The sequence below is a fragment of the Rhinolophus hipposideros genome (assembly GCF_964194185.1).
Source record: "Rhinolophus hipposideros genome assembly, chromosome: 12".
Classification (NCBI taxonomy): Eukaryota; Metazoa; Chordata; class Mammalia; order Chiroptera; family Rhinolophidae; genus Rhinolophus; species Rhinolophus hipposideros.
The window spans coordinates 13,242,485-13,265,808 of record NC_138058.1 but is presented as its reverse complement, the minus strand read 5'-3'; the positions used below and the strand labels follow the sequence as shown (position 1 = coordinate 13,265,808).

Sequence of the window (23,324 nt, the reverse complement as noted above, 5' to 3'; positions counted from 1 at the left end):
GGTTTTCATATTCATTTTAATTTTAGTTAAATTTTAACTAAAATTTTAATCAAGAAAATTTTAGTGTCTCAGTGCTTAAAAATAAGAACAGGAGTGCTTCGTTTTGTACTTTGCATTAGATTTATCTTGGCTATTGGTTGATAAGATGCAAACCTTTCAAATAATTGCCTTTAAGCAACAACAAAAAATGTTAACATGAACATTTAAAATCATTTTATATAAATCATTTGTCCGGGGCCGGCCTGCCCGGACCCGCCCAGACATGCCCGGACTTGTTTGCACCTGGTTGCCCCTGGGCCAAGCTTAAAGTTTCGATTCTATTGTTTAAGTTTAAGTTTCGATTTCTCAAACAGCCCGCCATGACGAAGTAACCTCTGATTGGTCGGTCCCCATATTGGGAGACCGGGTGTTTCTTTGATGTGCCTAAATCTATATATACAAGCTGTTACCTTCAATAAAGAGAGACTTGATCAGATTCCTGTCTTGTCTCCATTTCTCGCGTACCCCTGTCCCCCCGAGCCCCTATTTCTCCCCCAGGTCTTCCGTTGTCGATCCTGCAGGTCGGGACAATCATTCACTCCCCTTCCCTCTCAACAGAGATTACACAACATGACTTAATTTTTTATTGAAGACTCAGCATGATCATTATTGAATATCAATTACTCTGCCATCTCAGAACTCAACACTAAACTGTTTTATATTACTATCTACAAGCTTAAATAAATTAAGGGGACTATTCAACAAATGATGTTAGGACAGCATGGTGGTCTTCTAAAAAAGTAATGTTGGATCCTTAATTCAACTGAATTAAGATCACAGATATATATTGACCTGTCAATTCATATATCTGAAGAAAAGAATTGATTTTTGATCTTACTGATTCATTCATGGAGAACCATGAGCAATGCATTGGGAAAAAGCATGGAAGGTGCTAGACCAATGGCTGGTTCAATAGGGGATGCTGGAGAGCCAAGACTATACATTGTTGTGGATACTGGGGAAGTCTTGGCCACAGGACACAGCAGGAAGATTCTAGGAAGAAGTTAAAATGGTTAATTATGTTAACATAGGTCACTGAATTCTCAATGTTTTCAAATTTGTGAAGAGTTAGATAGTGACTACTGCTTGGTACTTAAGTTCCACATCTATCTTTTCTTTTCTTTTTTTTCTCCACACCTGTCTTTTTAAGACAGAAGAATTAAGTCTTTCTAGAAGATTCTATCTTCCTAGACATCATATGCATAACTGGGTGAGGATTTGCAAATTAACATATCTTACAGATAAGTCTTGCTCATTTGAAAGCCTAATTTACCCTTACAAGACAAGCTTAGTTCAGTATTCCCTGGCAAGATAAAGTGACCTTGAAGATTGTAAGCCTGTAGCCTGGGTCCCTTGGTCCCTGAGTCATACGGAGTGGGAAATTCCTCTATGTCTGAAGCTAGGTGGGAGCAGGTGATTCATGGTTTATTATGCTTGTTTGGAGCCACGGACAGGGTTTGTCATTCTCAATAACTGCTTCTTGAATTCATAAATGAACCTGATTATAAACTCACCTGAAAGAGTTGCTGGAAGTATTTTGAAGGGCATGAAAAAATACTTGACAGGATTGATAAAAGGATTTCATAAGCATTATCCAGTGACAATAGTCAAGACACCAGAAATTCTTTCTCTATTCCTTTTTAAATATTATCTTGGATTATGCCTTTATAAATTTACAATAGACCCTAAGGATTACTTCAGCTGGCTTCTTGAATCAAATCTTTTTGAATAATAGTTAGCCAAATCTATCAAATGGGACAATTAAATGCCTTTTTCCATTCCCCTGTAGACACATGTAAGCTGCAATTCTTCATGCTGGTTAAAAGAAGTTCAAAAAACAGAATGTGTTTTACTATTATAATGTAGAACTTTCTCTTAATCTTAATTTTAAAATAAGCATCATTAAGCTGAACATCACTGTTACTAACCTGATCATAAGTAGTGTTGGTCTTCTTGTTGAATTTATTTTCAGGTTTGGAACTTTGTTAATGAAATTAAATTTACTGTTGCTTATATGATATCATTTATATTTTTATTTCTAATTTTTTTGACATTTAATAACATTATTTTAGGGAACAATTTTTTCAGCAATATTAATGATCCATTTAAATTGTTTACCTTCTATTTATGACAAGTGAGATAGTTATTATATATATTTAATTTACAGTAGTACTATATAGTTTCCTTTCTAAGTAATGAAATTTAATTTTAAAAGTGGAATCAATTAAAAGAAAAATATTAAGTAATGATTAGCATAAATGATATAGAGAATCATGAAAAGAATATCAGAATGCCTAGATTTGGAGAAACGCTGAGATTTAGAAGAGAGTATAAATTGAGCGTGGAGTGGTGACAGGCTAGCTAACAAAATGAGCTGCCTCTCCCAGGATCACTTGTGGAGTTTGGACCTTATCTTAAGAGCAACGGGAGCCACTAAAGAGTTGAAAGCAGGAGAGGGTCATGACTGGATTTGTCTTTTTATAAAAATCACCGTGAGAGTGGTGCGGAGAGAGGATTAGAATGTGACAAGAGGAGGCAGGGAAGTCAATTAGGAGCCAACTTCACTAATCCAGGAGAGAGACAATGGTGGCCTAAACCTTGGTGCTGCAAGTAGGACAGATAAAGCACCGTTGTAGCATGACATGGTCACTGAGGTAGAAGAACCTCTGGTTTCTGGCTTAGACAACTGGGTCAATGGTGGGATGGGACCCTTCTGAGAGAGAGTTATGGAATATAGGAGGAGAAGTGGATTCTGGATGAAGGAGTTCAAAGCGTGGACTCAGGATGTGTCTTCATTTCTGTCACTCAACTTTACATGGTGTCACCTGCATTCTTAGGTAGGCTCTCCCTCATGGTATCAAAGATGGCCATTTCAGGACTATAGTTTCTGTACAGCCAATCCCTGTGAAGAAAGGAATTTTTCCCTGATAATCCTAGCAGAAATCCTGAAGAAAATCTTAAATGATCTCTCTTAAATCACTCACTCACTTTAAATAAATCACTGTTGTAGGGAAAAGCAACATGGTCAAGAGCCAAGTCTGAACTCCAGCCTGTCCTTGCCCAATGGCCAATCCCATGTAAACCCCAAGAATGGGGAATAATGAAAGAGTGTTTCTTTATAGAGTTGTTAAACTGGCAATAACAACAACAAACCATGTCCAGTATAATTCTTAAAGCCACAGAAGTAGATGTGGCAACCCATGAACAATGTGTAGAAGGAAAATAAGAGGGCCGAGGTTAGGAACCGGAGGGGAAAAAACACTATTTAAAAGATGAGATGAGAAATAGAGTCTTTGAGGAAGATGTAGAAGATAAACAACCAGAACAGTGTGTTATCACAAATGCCAAGCGAAGAGACAGTTTTAACAAAAAAACCATGATTTGCAACAACTTGGAGAAAAAGGTAAATATGCTTAATTGCAAAGATCTCAAACACATCGATTTTTTAAAAAGATACACAAATAGAAAAATGGGCAGAAAATCAGAAAAGGCAGTTCACACACAAAAATAAAATGACATATGACACAGTATTTAAATTCATTCATAAAGAAAAACAAATCAAAACATTTTTGAGATATCCTTTTGTGCTTTTTTTTTTTTTTTTTTTTGAAGGAGGGTGCAGCTCACAATGGCCCATGCAGGGATCAAAACCGCAACCTTGGTGTTATTAGTACCATGCTTTAACCAACTGAGCTAACCGGCCACCATCCTTTTGTGCTTTTAAGATTGGCAAAAATAAAAAGACGAACAAATCCAGTGTTAGAAAAGTGAAGGGAAATAGGCAATCATGGGGAACCTGCTGGTGGTATAAATAGGGCACCTTAGGCAGAGCACTTTGTCTAAAGGGGCTCACTGACCCAGCATGTCCCAGCTAGGAGTTGAGTATCATAAGTAAAGTAAGCCATATTTTGTAAATAAAGAAATAATCCAAAGATGCATCAAAAATAGGTTAAATTCAAAACATTGCCCAACAACTCTGGAAGAACACCAACAAATTAGAACAGACAACTGGCTACAAACCACTCACACATAGCCATACTGCGGGGCCCCACTGAATGTCCCATGAAAGGGAAAACCAGGTGGATAAAATGTAGACATTTGGACATATGGGCTGTTTTGGAAAGTTCTCCAAAATATAGTCATGAAACTGTAAGGTGCAGAGCCATGTGAATAATGGATTCTGTTTTTGTACATTTTTTCCCCATTGTAAAAACTGTTTCCATTCACTTCATTCCACTTCCATCATCCATTGTTCCTAAGCATACCCACTGCTCTACATAATCTATTTCACCGTTTGAGTTTTATTTTTGGGGAAAGCTATTTGTTGACTGTTTTTCTCTTATTCTATATATGCATTTTAAAATAAATAAGATGCTAATTTATTCTCCTCTTATCCTATGTATGCATTTAAAAACAACTTCCAACTTAAACAGGAAGAATAAATTAGTTGGAGACAATGAATGATGTGGTGAAAGCATGAACCTCCCCCCACTTTTTACTGATGTGATAGTGTCAAACAAGTCCATTTTAAAATGCATATAGCTGTGTGGGTAAGTACCTCAAAATATTTTATGGAGGAAAGCATAAGAAACTGAGAGCAAGTGACTGCCTTCTGGGAGAGGGACTGTGTAAGGAGAAGGTAGGAGGTTGTAGGGTGAGACTTTTCGTTTCCATTTCATACTTCTAGCTTTTTAATTTATTTGCGCAACAAACAATAATTGAGCATGCATTGATGCCAGGCACTGGACAAGGTACAGGGAAAATAACGGAGGAAGCAATGAGAGCTGAAACACTAGCATGGCCTCCACGGACAGCCAGGGGTTGAATCCCGCTGCACACTTAGAAGTTGGAAGACTACAGTTAAATTACTTAACTTCTCTGTCAGTTGCTCGATCCGTAAAATGTAGATTAACGGTTCTTATCTGATAGGACTGCTGTGAGAATTAAATGAGATCATGCATGTAAGATGCTTAGCACAGTGCCAGGTATTTAATACCTGTTCCTTAATTGTTAGAGCTAAAAAAAAAAGAAAGAAAAAGAAAAAGAAAAAAGAAAAAAAGTGAGGTCCCCATCATGCTGGAACACACAGTATGAGTGCCTGACCTGTTGAGGTTGTTGGTTATTGGAGATGATGGGCCAGGTTGTTGGATGATCCATTCAGGCAGAAGCTGGCACCACCCAGCAGGACAGCAGGGCTCAAGGGCCTTCTTGCCCTGAGGAGGGCGGGGTGGGGGGAAATGCAGCCTTCTGATGAGATGGCCTTAGGCTGTCATGGGAGGATCCTGGGGGAGCCTGGATGGAATCAGGGCAGGGAGACTCTGGACAGAGCTGAAGACAGTCTGGGAGCCTGGTCTGGAGCAGAAGAGTCTGAGAAGTTAACCGAGGAAGCTCAAGAATGGGGCTAATCAGCTAGAGCCTGAGGCCAGGAAGCATTCCAGAGAATTAGGGAGGGGAGAGTGAGGCCACTGGAAGAGGTTCAAGCAGAGAGGCCGCACATCAGTGACTTTGCTCAAAGGAATTGTTGGAGCACCACTGTTTGGGCTGATTATTTTTTCTTTTATTTTTCTGGATTAAGTACGTGGAATTTCTGTGGCATCCTCAGATGCTTTAGGCTTCTAGAATTTTTAGGATTTATCCTTTTTGCTACACTTCCTGTGCCTAATGTTTGCAGTGGGAAGAGGGCCATGAGCCTTGGGGGTCAGCTGGCTTGTGGCTCGGTGATTCCTCAGCCATGCCCCTGCCTCTGAGCCTTCCGGGGTTTGATTTTTGCCCCACTCTGTCTGCAGCTCACTCCAGTCTTCCCTGACTCCCGGGTGGCTGAGTGGGGTGACAGCAAGGGCAATTTGGCAACATCAACATAAAAGGCTTAAGGGGAAAGTATTTTTGGAACTGGAGACAAATCCCAAGTTGGTGGAAAGCTGCTCTCCTGGAGAGAAAAGAGCTGCCTCAGTTTCCCATCAACACTTATACTCAGTAAGTAGAGCCCTAAAATATTAATTAAAGGCACAAATGAATGGTCCCTCTGTTTCAATATGTAAACCACAGCCTTTGAGGTATAGATTGTTACGGAGCGAGTCCCCAAGAAATGACCACGGAGCCGAATTGGACAAATTAACACTCTTTATTACAGATCCGAATCTGGGCTCAAGCCTCCACTGACACAGCAGTGAGCGAGAGCCCCGAGCACTGTTTCCCATCCCTATTTATTCTTTTCTGTTATTTGTCCTTTTTCTGATTTATGTGCCTTGGAGAAAAAAGGGGTGCTGGTTATTATTATTTTTTAAGGGAATGTTTTCAGGGGTAGGTTTCCTTAAGGGAATGTTCCCAGGGGTAAGTTTTTCTTAAGGGAATGTTCCCAGGGGTAAGGGGATGTTCTGCTTATCTTTGCTGCAGCAACAGGATCTGCTTATCTTTGCTGCAGCAACAGGATATCTAGTTTTTTTTTTGGGGGGTAAGCTTAACTGGGTACATGGTTTTAACAGAAGATATGTTCGGGTGGCCGAAAATTTCCCACAGCACTTTTGCTCTGACCTGCTTATCTTCCATTGTTAAGTAGATTGCCTAAACTGAATTGAGGCACGGTTTTTTTTTTCTTTTTTTTTTTTTGATCCTTGTCACATTCCCTACTGGTCTTATCCGGGAATCAAATCATTGATTCTCGATCTTCTTCTGGGAAGTTAGCGTCATCTAGGGCTAAGTTTTGATAGTGAGTACGAACCGTGAGGACCTTGACAGCTTGGACCCTAGAGTGAACTAGGTTGACTAGAGATCGAAACATGCAGGGTCCGATAGTGACGATTAAGATGAGGAGAACTAAGGGCCCAGCGGCCGCACTAAGGAGAGTAGTGAGCCATGGGGACCAGGAAAATAAATTTGCATACCAGTTTCCTTGCCTGGCTCGCTCTTCCTCTCTCTCCTTGAGTCTCCGCCTAAGCTGGCTAAGACTTTCTTTTATGACCCCAGAATGGTTAGTATAGAAACAACAGGCTTCCCCCAGGGCGAGGCATAGTCCTCCTTGTTTAAGGAAAAGGAGGTCGAGGCCTCTTCTGTTCTGGAGAACAACCTCAGCAAGGGAGCTCAGAGAGCTTTCAAGTTTTGTAACCGTTCCCTCAAGCGTACTGAGGTCTAAATCCACTTGTCTAGTTAACTCTCGGTAATCTTGATCTTGTTTAATGAGGGAGGCAGTACCAACCGCAGTGGAACCGGCGACGCCCAATCCGATCAAGAGTGGGATTAGGACTGGGGCCCTCTTGGCCCTATGGGGCTCTAACCCTAGATGTTCTCTACCCCCTTCACCAGAATAATAATAGACCTGAGGAAGAATACGAGTAAGGATACAGAGCCCTGGAGAGTTGTAGTTCATGATAGCAGGGGGGTAAGCGCAAGGGGTGATACCCTCTGTGCAGGCCCACCAAGTCCCTTCGGGGGCGACGAGAAGGACGTTTTCCCCGTCGGTCTCTATCTCTGGAAGGATGATGGTCTGAACACAGGAGGATGAATAAGGAGAATCCTCTATGCGAAAGTTGGCTGGGAAAAGGCATGTGCCTTCTCCTTGCAGATCGTCAAGAGTTAGTTTTGGGTAGGCTCCCCATGGGCAGAAGTGTTCTAGGAGGGTCCCTGGAGAGGGGGTCTGGCTTAGGGAGAGATTTCTGATGTTAGTGGAACCCGTTCCTACAGTGCGGTTGACGGCAATTCCTATATAGTAAGGTGGTTCAGGGTTTAAGCAAAGCCAGCAGTCCTGGGTTAAACTGGGGGAAGTGTGGTTGAGAAACTGGAACATGGCATCCAGGGTGCCCAGGAGAGTTGGGTGGGCAGTGGTTGGTTTGACAGGTGGGGCCGCCTCCACCGGGGTCTCCTGGGAGATGTTTGGATCAGGGATGCTTGTCCGCGGCGTGTGGGGAGGAGGAGAAGGCCTGGCGGGCTCAGGGTAGAGGACGGGTCGGAGTGGACCTATGGGGTTGACCATGTGGGGGATGGATCTCTTTTGGATGGTGAAAAGGATCCCGGGGTCTGGGCCGGTGACATAGAGTCGGAGACCCCAGGTCTTTCCTCCCTGCCAATAGTGTGACCCCCAGGTCAGAATGTCAACTTCCACAGGGTTACAGTTCCCGACCTGACAGGTCCCCGGTGCGTCTGGAGCCCCCGAGCGAGCGACCCTCCGGAACCTTAGGTGCTGGTCGGTCGTGGTCCAGGGGGCTAGGGTGACACAGCCCCAGGCAGCGCAGTAGAAGTCGTTTTCTCCCCCACATTCGCTAGGCCCTTCGCGGGGACAAAGGTAAAGCTGAGAGTGCCATATTCCACGTTCCAGATCAGGATTACCGCATCCCTGTGACCTTACGCCTGCCCGCCCCCCCCTGCTAGTGGAGGGGTGAGGCTTGTTCCATTCCCGTCCGAAGAGATCGCATAGATCAAATCTAAGAGTGGGCTGGCCTAGGGTGGTGAGGTTACTAACTAGCGTGCCATCTAAGGTCCGGGTAACCTCCCACCTATAGGCGGCTGGTCGATGTTGTGAGCCGGCTGTCGGGACCGTCCCTGCTAGGAGGGCGAAAAAGAGGGGGAGGAGGAGCGCCGGGTCAGCTTGACCTTGAGGGGGTCGGTAGTTGGTTGGGCCCGCCATTCCCCTTCTCGATCTGTCGCCCTTTTTAGTCTAGTGTGATGAATCCAGTACTGTTTTCCGGCTACCTTAACCGCAGTCGGGGTGCTCAGGATCACCGTGAATGGGCCAGTCCATCTGGGTTCAAGCTGGCCTGGGTTGAGCTTCTTGATCCAGACTAATTCACCAGGTTCAATAACAGGAGTCCTCGCTGAGCGGGAAGTCTCCGGGTCTCTCTCTTCACGCACTGCACTCTGAGCTGCGTTCCGTGCCACCTGGAGAGCCTGTAAAGACTTAAGAAGATTATGGTTCCTGATGGCCCCCAGCTGCTCTTCCCCCAACCGGGGTAGGAGTGGAGGAGGATGCCCAAACATTATTTCATAAGGAGTAAAACCCTGGGTATACGGGGTACACCGGGCCCTCAGGAGGGCGAAAGGGAGAAGACTTACCCAATCACCGCCAGTTTCCAGCTTTAATTTTGTTAGGGTTTCCTTAAGAGTCCGATTCATCCTTTCTACCTGGCCAGAACTCTGTGGTCTGTATATGCAGTGGAGTTTCCACTTAATTTTTAAGGTGGAAGCCAATAACTGGGTGACCTGGGCGGTGAACGCCGGGCCATTGTCAGATCCCAAGTATAGCGGTAGGCCAAACCGAGGGAGAATTTCAGAGATCAATTGTTTAACTACTACCTGGGCTGTCTCTTGTCTGGTTGCATAAGCCTCTGGCCATCCTGAGAAAGTATCTACCATGACGAGGAGGTACTTGTACCCTCCTTTGGCTGGTGGCAACTCAGTGAAGTCTAACTCCCAATGTTCACCTGGGGCCCCTCCCCTAAACCGGAGCCCAGGTTTCTTGATGGGAGTAGGGTTGGGGTTCACTTGAGCACAAGTCTGACATCTCCTTGCGATGTCCTGGGTCATCTTATAGAGTCCCTTTATGAAAAAATTTTTTTTCAAGAGTTCTGCGAGCTTGGTACCACCTAGATGCATACTTTTGTGGATCTGTTCGACGATTTGTCTGCCCAAGCTTTGAGGAAGTAAGGTCCTTTTATCTGGGAGCTGGATCCATCCTTTTTCTGTTTCGGTTCCTCCCAGTTTATATCCTAATTCCCTTTCTTCTGGTGTGTAATACGGGCCCGGAGGGAGGGTGACCTCATGGAGGCTCAGGACTTGTAGGGGCCCTACTGGTCTTTTGGCGACGTCTCGGGCTGTCCGGTCGGCAAACCTGTTTCCCCGCGACACTATTGATTCGTCCTTTTGGTGCCCCCGGCAATGGATGACTGCTACTGCAGTAGGACCCCAGATGGAGGCCAGTAGGGTCAGAATTTCCTGGGAGTTTTTAATGTCCTTTCCTCCTGCCGTAAGGAGGCCTCTCTCTTGGTAAAGGGCCCCATGGACATGGACAGTGGCGAAGGCATATCTACTGTCCGTGTAGACATTTATCCGCTTCCCCTTCCCCCACCGTAACGCCTGAGTGAGGGCGATTAGCTCGGCCTTCTGGGCAGATGCCCCGGGTCCTAGCGCCTGCGCCCAGACTACAGAGGTAAGAGTCACTACTGCTGCTCCTGCATAGCGGGTGCCTCCTTCTACGAAGCTGCTCCCATCTGTGAAGAGGGTTTCGTCCGCATCAGAGAGGGGAGTATCAGTAAGGTCCGCCCTTAAGGAGGTCAATGATGTGAGTATCTCTGTGCAATTATGGGACGGGAGCCCATCTCCCGACTCAGGCAAGAGGGTAGCTGGGTTGAGAGCTGTGGTTTGGTGAAAACTGATTCGCGGTGGGTCTAACAGGAGGACCTGGTATTGGGTCACTCTGGCATTTGATAGCCACCTCTCTGGTGGAGACCGCAGTAAGCCCTCAATACCATGAGGGGCAGTGACCTGGAGATTCTGCCCGAACGTCAGCTTCGAGGCTTCTTTTACCAAGACGGCAGTGGCAGCGATTGCCCGGAGGCACCCAGGCCAGCCGGCAGCCACGGGATCCAGTCGCTTAGATAAGTAAGCCACGGGGCGTTTCCAGGGCCCCAAGGTCTGGGTCAAAACTCCTTTTGCGATCCCCTTAGACTCGGCCACAAATAGTTGGAAGGGCTTCTCCAGGTCAGGGAGAGCTAGGGCGGGGGCACTTACCAAAGCTGTCTTGAGTGCGGTGAAGGCTTTTTCTTCGTTTTCTGTCCACTTGAGTTCTGTCTCTTTTCCCCCGGTTGCCGAGTACAGAGGCTTGGCGATCTCAGCAAACCCGAGGATCCAGAGTCTGCAATAGCCCACAGCCCCAAGGAACTCCCGTACTTGCCTTTTAGTCCGTGGCGTGGGGATTTGGAGAATCGCCTGGATCCGGCTCTGGGATAAAGTGCGCTTCCCCTCTTGGATAAGATAGCCCAGATAGGTGACCTTTGTTCTGCAAAGCTGGGCTTTTTTGGCAGAGACACGATACCCCAACGAACCCAGGGTTTGGAGAAGGTCCCGGGAGGCTTCTTCGCACTCCTCCTGGGTTCTGGTAGCGAGGAGGAGGTCGTCCACATATTGGAGCAAGGTGGTCTCTGGGTGTTGAGCTCGGAAATCTCTCAAGTCTTGACTTAGGGCTTCATCAAAGAGGGTCGGGGAGTTTTTGAACCCCTGGGGGAGTCGAGTCCAAGTTAACTGTCCCGACTCCCCTTTCTCCGGGTCTACCCATTCAAAGGCAAATATATGCTGGCTCTGGGGTGCCAAGGGCAGACAGAAAAAAGCATCTTTTAGATCCAGGACGGTGTAAAACCGATGGTCAGGTTTTAACAGACTAAGGAGGGTGTAGGGGTTAGGGACCGTAGGGTGGATGGTCTCTACCCGCTTGTTGACCTCTCTTAGGTCCTGGACTGGCCTAAAGTCTTCGGTCCCTGGTTTCTGAACAGGCAAAAGTGGGGTATTCCAGGAAGATTGGCAAGGGACCAGGATGCCTGCCTCTCGAAGTCTCTTGATGTGTTTGGCTATGCCAACTTTGGCCTTATGGCTCATCGGGTACTGCCGGACTCGGACAGGGGTGGCTGAACTTGTGAGTTGGACAATAATGGGTGGTTGGTGTTTGGCCAACCCTGGGGGATTTCTCTCAGCCCAAACGCCCGGAATTTCGGTCTGCCATTTCGCCAGGAGGGCTGTTTCTGTTTCAGGGATCCGTTCTTCCAGGAGCCTATATTCCTCTTCCACAGGGAAGGTGACAGTCAATATTTTTCCCTCCCCTGTCATTACCCGAGGCTCATTATCAGCAAATGAAATGGTGGCTCTAAGTTTTTGGAGAAGGTCCCTCCCGAGTAAGGGCTCAGGGCACTCGGGGATAATTAAAAAGGAGTGGGTAACAGTCTTCTCCCCGAGGTTGGAGACTCGGGCTCGGGACCACGGATATGATTTGGATTTCCCAGTGGCCCCTCGGATGAGCACCCTTCCTTTCGAGAGGGATCCTTCGGGTTTTAGTAAAACTGAGTGGGTTGCCCCCGTATCCACCAGAAAGTCAATGGGTTTTCCCCCCACATTCAGCGTTACCCTGGGCTCCTGGGGGGTAGGGGAGCCCTGACCTTCCTAGTCTGTTTCCTCTACCAGGATTGGGGCGGCTCTGTTTCTCCCATTCTGGGGTCTCTCAGGGCACTCTCTCTTCCAATGGCCGATCTTTTTGCAGTATGCACACTGGTTCTTCCCCAGTTGTTTCCGCTCCTTCCTTTGTTCCTGGCCAGGTGTCTTGTCTCTCCCTCGTCCCTTTCCTCTATCTTCCTGTATTGCAAGTAGGACTTTAGCCATTTTTTGGTTTAAGACCTGAGTTGGGTCTTCTCTATTTTCAAAAACTTTCTGGGCCACGGCCAGCAACTCAGACAGAGACTTCCCTTCGAAGCCTTCTAACTTTTGTAGTTTGCGTCTAATATCTGGGGCTGACTGGGCTACAAACTGGACTGCAAGGGCCGCCCGATTGCCCGGGGCGTCAGGGTCGATAGGCGTGTAAGTCCGGTAAGCTTCACATAGCCTCTCGAGGTACGCCGACGGGCTTTCAGTCGGCCCCTGCCTTACCTCGGTCACCTTAGATAGATTGGTAGGTTTCCGAGCCGCAGCTCGGATTCCCCTCAAAAGAACCTGGCGGTAATGGCTTAAGGCCTCCCTTCCAACTAGTGAATTATAGTTCCAGTCAGGACGGGAGTTGGGAAAGACAGTCTCTATATGATCAGGGTGAGTGGAAGGTTCCCCGTGGGCATCAAGAACTTGCTTTCTCCCTTCGGTCTTAATTCTTTCCCTTTCCTCTGTGGTGAACAGAGTGCTCAGCAGCTGCTGGCAATCATCCCACGTGGGCTGATGGGTGTAAAATACCGATTCAAGGAGAGTAATAAGACCCTGGGGGTTCTGGGAAAAAGGAGGATTCTGATTTTTCCAATTGTATAAGTCAGAAGTGGTGAAAGGAACATAAGTCCGTAGCGGGACCCCTCCCGGGCCAGTTTCTCCCACCTCCCGGAGGGGTAAAATAGGGACTGTCTGAGCCTCTCTAAAAAATGTCCCCGAACGGGTGTGTGAGGGACTAAAAGGATTACGTGGGCTCAGAGGCCTCCCTTCCCCAGTTGAAGAATCAGGTGAACTCGATTCCCCAGCCGGGTGAGTCAAAATCTGGTTCCTTTGACCTGCGCGCTGGGATTCCCACTCCCCACTGAGGTCAGCCAGAGATGGGTAAAGCGGGTCGGGAGGAACCCGGGCGGATCCCGCCCGTCCCCGTTCTCTCACAGCTCCCTGGACAGGCGCTGCCGCCCCCGGAGGGGCATATGGGGGTGGCCGCCGGTGGGGGACAGGATCTTCCTCTGGGGCTGAGAGAACTGGCGGGGCAGAAAGAGGCTGTTTAGTTTTGGGTTTCTCTGTCCGGCCTGGGGTTTTAGCTAACAGAATTGATCGTTTTTGTTTCTTTCCCGATTTCTGGGGAGGGCAATCACAGGCCTTCAGGTAACCTGGATTGTCAGTTACAATATCAATCCAGATATCAATGTAGGGAATTTGTTCGGGGTGGCCGGTCTTCCCATAAGTGATTCGCCGAATTTCGTAACAGAAATCTAGATCGAAGGTCCCCGTAGAAGGCCACCCGACCCCAAAAGTGGGCCACTCTAGTTCACAGAATTTCCGGAGAGAGAAGGCGTCCACGGGCACCCCGTAGCCGTCTGCCCTCCTCCTGAAATCCTGAAAGTTCTTAATAACACAGTCGAGGGGACTCAATCCCCCGGCTTGCGAATTTCCCTGACCCATGTTCGCTTGCGCGCCAAGACGATAGACACTCAGACAACACAGAACACCAAAACAGACCCAGAATCCTATAAACAAAACTGTCCACAAACACGAGAATTGACAGAATTGAGATCGGAGACTGGGGCGGCTGGAGCCCCAATCTGCCGAAACCAGGACCTCGACGGTCGTCACCGTCTCGGTCATGGACTGGAAGTTCCGCGGCGTCCCGCCTTCCAAACGTCCACCACTCAGGGTACGTACCAAACCAGAAATAAACAAAACCGGAATAACAGAGGCCTGACTTACCGGCGCCGCTAGTTGGTCCGGACAGAGGGAGTCTCCGCTGGTCGTTGATTCAGGAATTTAGGAGGTTACAGGGGAGCCTCTGGGCCTCCTCCAACCTTGAGGAGGGGGCTCCAGGGCGTCCCGGTGGCGATCTCGCTGGGGCCTCCAAATGTTACGGAGCGAGTCCCCAAGAAATGACCACGGAGCCGAATTGGACAAATTAACACTCTTTATTACAGATCCGAATCTGGGCTCAAGCCTCCACTGACACAGCAGTGAGCGAGAGCCCCGAGCACTGTTTCCCATCCCTATTTATTCTTTTCTGTTATTTGTCCTTTTTCTGATTTATGTGCCTTGGAGAAAAAAGGGGTGCTGGTTATTATTATTTTTTAAGGGAATGTTTTCAGGGGTAGGTTTCCTTAAGGGAATGTTCCCAGGGGTAAGTTTTTCTTAAGGGAATGTTCCCAGGGGTAAGGGGATGTTCTGCTTATCTTTGCTGCAGCAACAGGATCTGCTTATCTTTGCTGCAGCAACAGGATATCTAGTTTTTTTTTTGGGGGGTAAGCTTAACTGGGTACATGGTTTTAACAGAAGATATGTTCGGGTGGCCGAAAATTTCCCACAGCACTTTTGCTCTGACCTGCTTATCTTCCATTGTTAAGTAGATTGCCTAAACTGAATTGAGGCACGGTTTTTTTTTTCTTTTTTTTTTTTTGATCCTTGTCACATAGATAGGAGAGGACAAAGGCTCTTCAATTTGCCCCTCACTAATGACACTACCAGCTCTAAAGTAAGAACCAACTGAGTGGTCAGAAGTTGCAAAAAAAAATTATAGCAGGAAAGGAATGAAGTAGTGGGTCCAGCTCTGATCATCTCAACATCTTTTCTAAAGTAATCCATCCTTTCCTCACCAAAGCAATAAACACACTAATTAATCTTATATGTTTGGCCTATGCGGTAGAGGTATTCTCACCTCATTATTCCCAATTGTATTCTTCAATTACAATTTGAGCTTTCTTGCATTCTTTTCTCACCTCCTCTAGTTCTTTTCTCATCTCTACTTGCACCAGAGTTTAATTTTTACATCACTCTGACTTCTTGTTTCATAAAAATCAAACTTATATCTCATTGAAAGCAAAAAAGCAGGTATTTTCTAAAATTTTTTTTCCCTCTCTCTAATAAATTATTTTCAGACTTGGACTTTTTCTCCACATCTAAGTGATACTTCTTTTCCGCTATAGAAAATTTTCTCAGGTTCCAGTGTGTGTGTGTGTGTGTGTGTGTGTGTGTGTGTTTACATATCCTTGAATGAGCTTTATATTCCAATGCGGCATTTATAAGCAGTCATTCATTAATTCAATAGATAATTTCTTAAAAAATTGGTATTTGTTTATCCTATGGTGGGCAAGGTGTTTAAAAAACTGAATTACGTATAAGGATTTGTGTTCAAAGAGCCTCTGATTTACTAGAAAAGGTGAGATAGGTCTAACAACAATAGTGCAAGGTTGAAAGCCAGGTAGGCAACCTGAGTAGATTTCACGATTTCCACCTGTGGCTTTTTTCATAGACGATACAAGGTAAACCGTGATGCTGAGATAGGAAGGACTGACTGCACAGCAGCTCAGTGTTGTTCTGAGTTGGCAATCGTTTGAAGCTAAGAGCACTGAGGCTATTTCCAATTTATATTAACCTTTTCTTCCTCTGGAAATATTAAAATGCTAGCAAACTAACGCGCCAATGTTTCTATAATCCTGTAAATTAATAAGTGTAATGAAGTTTACATTCTGTTACAGTATTTGTTAAAATGATGACATTCCATTATAAATCACTGTTGTTCCTCAGCCATTTCAAAGAAGCAACAATAGGGCTACCAAATGTTAGTGGAAAATCAATGAGATGTTTTCTTTGGGTTGAGTATTTCCCAAAATGTTTACTTTCCAGTGATGAAAACATGTAACAGGCTATCCTTGTTTTACACTGGCATAGAACATTAACCAATTGCTTTGATCATATCTTTTTGTGAAAAGGCAATTTGACAAAACATAATGGCGAAATTGTTTTTAAAATTTGTTTAATTTGTTTTAAAAATTGTGATTTAAAAAACATTGTAATTTTGACACTAAAAAATCCAGGCCATGACCAATAATAGTTTTAAGCTTATCTCATTTAGATGTGATTGAAAATAGAAGAGTGACTTCCAAACCCCTAGAGGGTGTGTCCGCCTCACAGATCCCTACCCGGCCGGATGCTGTAACAGAGGCAAACAGCCACTAGGTGGCTCTGTCATTTTTAAATAAAAGCAAAGTCGCAAAAGATAACGTATAGTTTCGGAACAAAATATCTCAACTAGGCAGAACCTTTAATCAAAGCAAGAAGCAATGATGATCTGCAATCATGGCCTGTCAGAATAATTTGGAGCTATTGAGTTGAGAATTAAACTTTAAACAATAACAACAAACAATCCTGCAAAGCTGCAAAATATGTATTGGTAAGCAATTTGCTAAAAAATAAAGGAAGGTGTATTATTAAGGACATCAATTACTAAAGAGAAGATGGTTTCAAATTTTTACTAATTTATTATCATCTAGGTTCCTACCTTTTTTTTTGGATTTTCTCTATTTAATTTAGACCTTTAAGTTTAATAAAAGAAAAAAAAATTCAACTTGGGCATTGTAACTCACTAAAAATTGCTTTCCAATTTCCTGGGTTATAGTTGTCATTCTTATTGATATCCCAAGAGAATAACACAACAAAACAACTTCGTTTTGGGTTATTTGGGACATAAGAAAACAACAAGCTCTGTGCTTGTCTAAATTTAGAAACATTTAGATCCTTAAATCAAAATACAATTACAGCATACACCATTCCATTCTACAGCATTTGCCAGGAGATTAAAAGAAATAGCGTGCTTTAGAGTTGACAAATAATTTCCTTTCTGGTTCCAGAAAAGATGAGAAAAATAGTTACGTTTGAAATGTGATTTACGTTTTAGGTACCAATTTGCTCGTTAAATATCTGTGGATTTCATTTTTTAATAAGTTATGTAACGGAAGACGATAATTTCCCCGAAAGTACATAACTAACGTAACTTTCTGATGAAAATAAATGCAGGATTGGAGGTGGGTAGGTTCCAAATTATTAAATACTCTGAACTGTCAGTATGCAATTGGCAAATAGAAAAAAAAAAAAACACCAAAACCAAAATACAACACCTTTGCCCACCCCTCTCCCTTAAACAAGAATCTCTGACCTGTCACTTGTTAAGAAGATATTTAGGAATAGTTTTAATTTGTAAAAGAAACAATTTTCTTATTGTTGTTCTGAGCCAATAAATAATGATTGCGTGGCATGTGGTATCGCTGCGGGATTTTACTGGTTTTGTTTTTTGCCAGGCAAGAACCGCCGTTGAAAATTTACAGAAGTAGTTTGTAAAAGTACTTTTTTTAAAACAAAAGTATCATAATTTGTTGTGGCCGTTTTTAAAACGAGAGCTTCTCGAACCGTTTAAATTAAACTTGGCTTTAACATGCTAATTCCGAACCCACTTAATGTAAATGTCTTTGAAAACGTTCACCCTTCTGTTTTTGAAGACAACAAATCACACCGAAGGAATGCAGAGACGAGACACAAACTGAACAACTACTTCCCGAATGTGAACGAACACACAGTTATGTGTTTTGAGGCATGGTTCGAGAAATTAAAAACCGATTTCAGTCCCTCGGATCACAGAATTCCCTAGTAGGGGACCCACCAAGGATGCGGTTAATATATCTGTCGTATACCCCAGAGTTGTAGATCACGTCTATGCTGCCGGACTGAGAACAGATCAGTTAAAACCGAACGTGAATGGTGCAACTCGATCACAAAAGGTGTAGAGGCTTGAGGCAGAAGAACTGGAGGGGGCGAGGCAGGTGGCCTGAGCGGCCATCTAAAGGGAACTCGCGAACTTCTTGGAAACATTTGTAGTCTTTTGGTTATCTTCTCTTTGTTTTAATATTTGTTATTCCTTTTCGTTACTGTGGAAGCGGTGCTTTTCGCCCTAAACTTGGAGGCGCCGGCCCCCCCCAGGCTCCCGGGGCTCCCACGGCCCAGCCGGGAGGGGCTGCAAGGGCGGGGCGCGCTCCGCGGGGCCGCCCGGCCAGGTGGGGCGTGGCCGCCCGGCCAGGTGGGGCGTGGCGGGGGCGTGGAGCACCGGGACCCGGCCGCCGCCCAGCCCCGCGCCGGCCCGGGAGGAGCCGCGCCGCACGCTCGTATAAGACGCCGGCTCGCAGGCGCTCCGCGCGCACCCGCCCGACCCCCGTCCGGAGCAGAGGACGCCGAGCGAGGGCCGGAGCGGGGCCGCAGGGTTGGCTCCCAAAGGGATGCTCTCGCCGGAGCGGCGAGGCCAGCCACGCTCGCCCCTCGCAGCCGCCGCGCCGCACCCGCCGACGGCCCCCGACATGGCTCTCTACTGCGGCGACAACTTCGGCGTGTACTCGCAGCCCGGCCTGCCCCCTCCCGCCGCTGCCGCCCCGGGCGCCCCCCCGGCCGCCAGGGCGCCCTACGGGCTGGCCGACTACGCCGCGCCGCCGGCCGCCGCCGCCAACCCCTACTTGTGGCTCAACGGGCCGGGCGTGGGCGCTCCGCCGGCCGCCGCTGCCGCGTACCTGGGCGCCCCGCCGCCGCCACCGCCCCCCAGGGGCGCGGCGGGGCCCTTCCTGCAGGCGCCGACCGCCGCCGGCACGTTCGCCTGCGCGCAGCGCTCCCTCGCGCAACCCGCGCCCGCCGCGCCCGCCTCGCCCGCGGGGCCCGCCGCGCCCGGCGAGCTGGGCTGGCTGTCCATGGCCAGCCGCGAGGACCTGATGAAGATGGTGCGGCCGCCCTACTCGTACTCGGCGCTCATCGCCATGGCCATTCAGAGCGCGCCCGAGCGCAAGCTCACGCTCAGCCACATCTACCAGTTCGTGGCGGACAGCTTCCCCTTCTACCAGCGCAGCAAGGCGGGCTGGCAGAACTCCATCCGCCACAACCTGTCGCTCAATGACTGCTTCAAGAAGGTGCCCCGCGACGAGGACGACCCAGGTGAGGGCAGGCGGGCAGGTGCTTCCCCGCGGGGAGGCGGCGCGCGGGCCGCGTGGGTGGGTGGTCTCCGCGTGACTGACTTGAGACCTATGCAGAGTCTTCGGATTCTAACTGGGGATGGTAGCGGGTGGAGAGCCAGCCACCCGGACGAACCTCCTTTGACATGGGTGAGGGGGACCCAGAAGGCAAAGAGAAGTATCAATGGATCCTCAGAGCGAGGACCCGGTGAAGAAGGAGCTGGTCCCTTACCCCCCCCCCCCCCCACACACACACACACGCACGCAGAGGCGGGCCAGTTAGAGAAAAAGGGAAAATCCCATTTCTTCATACAGGAAGCCACCTGTGGGCCATTTGAGAGCTCACACGGTGAGCTCTCAGATAAGGGATAGGGATAAAGGGATTTCACATGAGTTGAGAATCCCATCACATATCACAAAAGAGGTGATGAGAGACCTCGGGGAACAGCAGGTCATTCCAGCTGTCCATCGGTGGTGCTCTTCCTCCTGCATCAGGTTCCTAAGAGACTCACTGCGTCCTTCATTAAACAGTCTGCCTACCTTGAGAGAGATGAGTTGAGGATAGCTGCACGGACATGAGGCAGGCGCAGAGGAATCACAGAACTTCAGCTGGGTCCTACAGATTGTGGGTTTGGTACCTTAACTGTTTAGAAATGTAAAAAATGCGAACCCCAAATTTGCTTTGTTCTGATCTAAGCTCAGGGCTGGGAAGGGCTACCTGCGAGGTGGAGGTGGAGAAAAGCTAAAAAAGAAAAAACAAAAACAAAAAACAAAAAAACAAACAAAAAAACCCCGAGAGAAACAGAATCCTACTTGAGGTTTTCAGAAGGCGCCCAGGGCAAGGGAGGTGTGGGGGCAGAGTTGTGATAGGAAAAAGAGAAGGGAAATAAAACCGGTTTAGTTGCACACTACAGAGATCCAGGATTTTGTGTAAATTTTGTAAATACTCTGGACTATTCCTAGTGGCTTCTAACAGAAATCCTGTACAAACCACATATGATTGTAAATTTCTAGCAGCCACATTAAAAAAGTAAAAAGAATCAGTGAACTTATTTTTAACGTTTTTTAAGTAACTCAAAATATTGTTTGAACCTATAACGAATATAGAAATTATTACTGAGATACTTTACATTACTTTTGTGGTACCAAGTATTCAAAATCCTGTGTGGGTTTTACACTACCTCTCACTTTAGCCACTTTTCAAGTGCCCAGCAGCCACATGTGGCTAGTGTAGTGGCTACTGTACTGGAGCAGACATCAGTTGTAGAAGGTACATCTTCCTGATGTAGCCTCCAAATCACCTGCGATTATCATGTAAATTTCATGTATCCTCCTGTGGACCCTCTTAACAAATTCAAGGATCTATGGTGTCTTGTCTCAAAGTGCTTGGTACCAAGGTGGCACAATATAAATATCCTGATATGTGCAGGTATTATTATTTAGATGGTAGTTATATAAATAATTTTTTTCTGCAAGTATTTGCAGAAAATGTCAGTGGAGGAAGTGGGTGTGGGGGAATGTGTGCTGTTATGCTGTGGAGACATAGCATAGCTCCACATAGCTGTGAGGAGGAACTGAGGTTATCCATGTAAAGCACTCACTACGAGATAAGTGCTTAACAGTACTTTTTCAAATGCCTGTGATTTTTCTTTCTTTTTTTTTTTTTTAACCAGAAGTGAAAGAGCTGTTGGGAGATAAAATCCTCCAAGGTGATAGACATTTTTTTACTTCAATTGTGCTAAATAAATTGAGCGAAATTTTCTCAGTAGGAGACTAGCATCACGTGCGTTAAATGGGGCTCTGATCACCCAGTGAAGGGAAAACTTGAAAGAGCTGCTTCCTGCCCAGGGTGAGGGGGAGCTGGAGACTTGAGGAGAGGAGTTCCCTTGTTCTCTGAATATATGCCACCCAAGACGTTGTTAATACCATTGGTTCTTCAGTAATAACTCATGTCATTTTTGTTCTACAAGGTAGAGGATCAGATATTTGAGGTTCACTTATTCCAGTGGAGTATTTTTTAGGGGCGATTATACACATTCAGCAAATAATTAACAGATGCTATTTTTGCACTGCTTACTGTATGCCAGCTGTTATGCAGAGATATCATTTAACCCTCACAGCTAACTTATGAGTTGGGTACCATTCTTATCCCTATATTTATAAGAAATGGAGGTCAAGTTTAAGTAGCGCCAGGATTTTGCAAGGGCACTCCATGTGGACCTAGAAAGGAAGGTGTTGGCTAATTAAAAGTATCTTGTGAATAGAATTACGTCTTAAGATTTAAGTAGCAGACACTGCCAAGAGGAGATGAAAGTGGCCAGAACATCTTTGTTTGAGATTTCTCCTTGAAGGTGAAGAATGTGTATTGAGCGTCTTTGTCAGTGTTTAATGAAAGTTTGCCCTCCTTCTCCAAAGCTTGAAGCTGAGTGCGAAGGCATAAACTAGGTCCTTCTCTAACGTCTTTCTTCCTCATCTATATAGGGAAAGGAAATTACTGGACCCTGGATCCAAACTGTGAGAAAATGTTTGACAACGGGAACTTCCGTCGGAAGCGAAAGCGCCGCTCTGAGGCCAGCAGCAGCTCCACAGTGGCTACAGGGACATCAAAATCAGAAGAAGGTCTCTCCTCAGGATTGGGGTCTGGAGTGGGTGGGAAGCCAGAAGGAGACGGCCCCTCTGCTTTGCTAAGGCCTTCCCAGTCCCCAGAGCCTCCTGAGGGCACCAAGAGTACTGTCTCCTCTCCCGGAGGACCCATGCTCAACTCCACCCCTTGCCTCAACACCTTCTTCAGCAGCCTCAGCACCTTAAGTGTCAGCAGCAGTGGGAGCACCCAGCGAGCTCTCTCTGGAGGCCACCACCTCCCTGGGATCCAGGGGGCCCAGCTACCCTCCAGCAGCACATTTCCCCCCAGCTCTGTCTCCGAAGCCTCACCAGACACCTTGCAGCTGAGTAACAGCACCAGCAATGGCAGCAGCCAAAGATCTTCCTATTATAGCCCTTTCCCTGCCAGCACCAGTGGGGGTCAAAGCACCCCGTTCAGCCCCCCTTTCTACAACTTCAGCATGGTCAACAGCCTCATCTACCCCCGGGAGGGCTCTGAGGTATAGAGCACTACTTCTCAGACTTGAATATGCACACCTGAGAGTCCAAGACAGTAAGGCTGGGATGGGAAGTGAGGTTCCACATTTCTCTGGAGCTCCCAGGTGATCTTATGGTCCGTTGACCACACTAGGAGTAACCTGGGTATAGTAGATAAGTCTTTCTACAACCCAGTAAGCCTTTACAGGTTTCTCTGGAGAAGGGCCTCCCTGGAGAGAAATCCACCCCACTCTGATTAGGATAGTACCTGAGGACAGGGACCATGTCTGTTTTGTTCATCACTGTATATTAGGGTTACAATCTCAAATGTGTACACAGGCCAGCCAAAAAACAACGGAATGAAGTTGTTGGGTAGGAAAAAGATAGCATCTGGCAACCGAAGCAACAGGAAGCAGTTGGGCCTGACCAGCTGAAGGTGGTTGTGAATGGCTGGTAGTTACCTCCTGCCTGGCGGCATTCTGATTTTACCAGAAAAGTCAGATATCTGTATTTTTGTAGGAAACCTCCATTTGAATTCTTTGCCACTAATGAAAGTTTTAAAGAGACTGTACTGGGAAACCCCAGCAATCCTTGAGCAGTATCCAGCTCACGAATCACCTCCGCTTAATGCTTAGTGTCTGGTACACGGTAGATACTAATAGCAATAGAACTACCCAAGTAAGCCCTGTGTGTCAGGTGCTGTTCTAGACACTTGACTCCCAACCACGTTGGGAGATAGATATTATTATAAGCCCTCATTTTTCATCGAGGGCACTGAAGCTCTAAGATGTTCGGTAACTCACCCGAGGCCATACAAATAGTAAGTCATGGAGTCAGGATCAGGCCTAGGCAGTCTGGCTCCAGAGCTGGTGCTTGTAACTTGGTGTTCTAGTTCTTAAAACACAAAGGTGCCAGCAATCACAGGCAAACATAGTGTATAGAGGGTAGGAATGAGCTACATCCTATTTGACCAAAGATTCTGGTTGAAATATATTTCACTTGAGACGTTGCCCCGAGCAGCGAGGATGGACACCACTTCCG

The 23,324-nt window shown here is 46.6% G+C and overlaps 1 protein-coding gene across 1 annotated transcript; it reads left to right on the top strand.

Annotated features, from left to right (window-relative positions):
- Positions 1-18,488: 18,488 nt before the first annotated feature.
- Positions 18,489-22,312, top strand: FOXI3 (forkhead box I3; the record flags this gene model as incomplete). Its single annotated transcript, XM_081068325.1, has 2 exons — positions 18,489-19,188; positions 21,687-22,312. The coding sequence occupies 2 exons, from the start codon at positions 18,489-18,491 to the stop codon at positions 22,310-22,312; spliced, it is 1,326 nt and encodes a 441-aa protein (XP_080924451.1).
- Between the last annotated feature and the right edge of the window lie 1,012 nt (positions 22,313-23,324).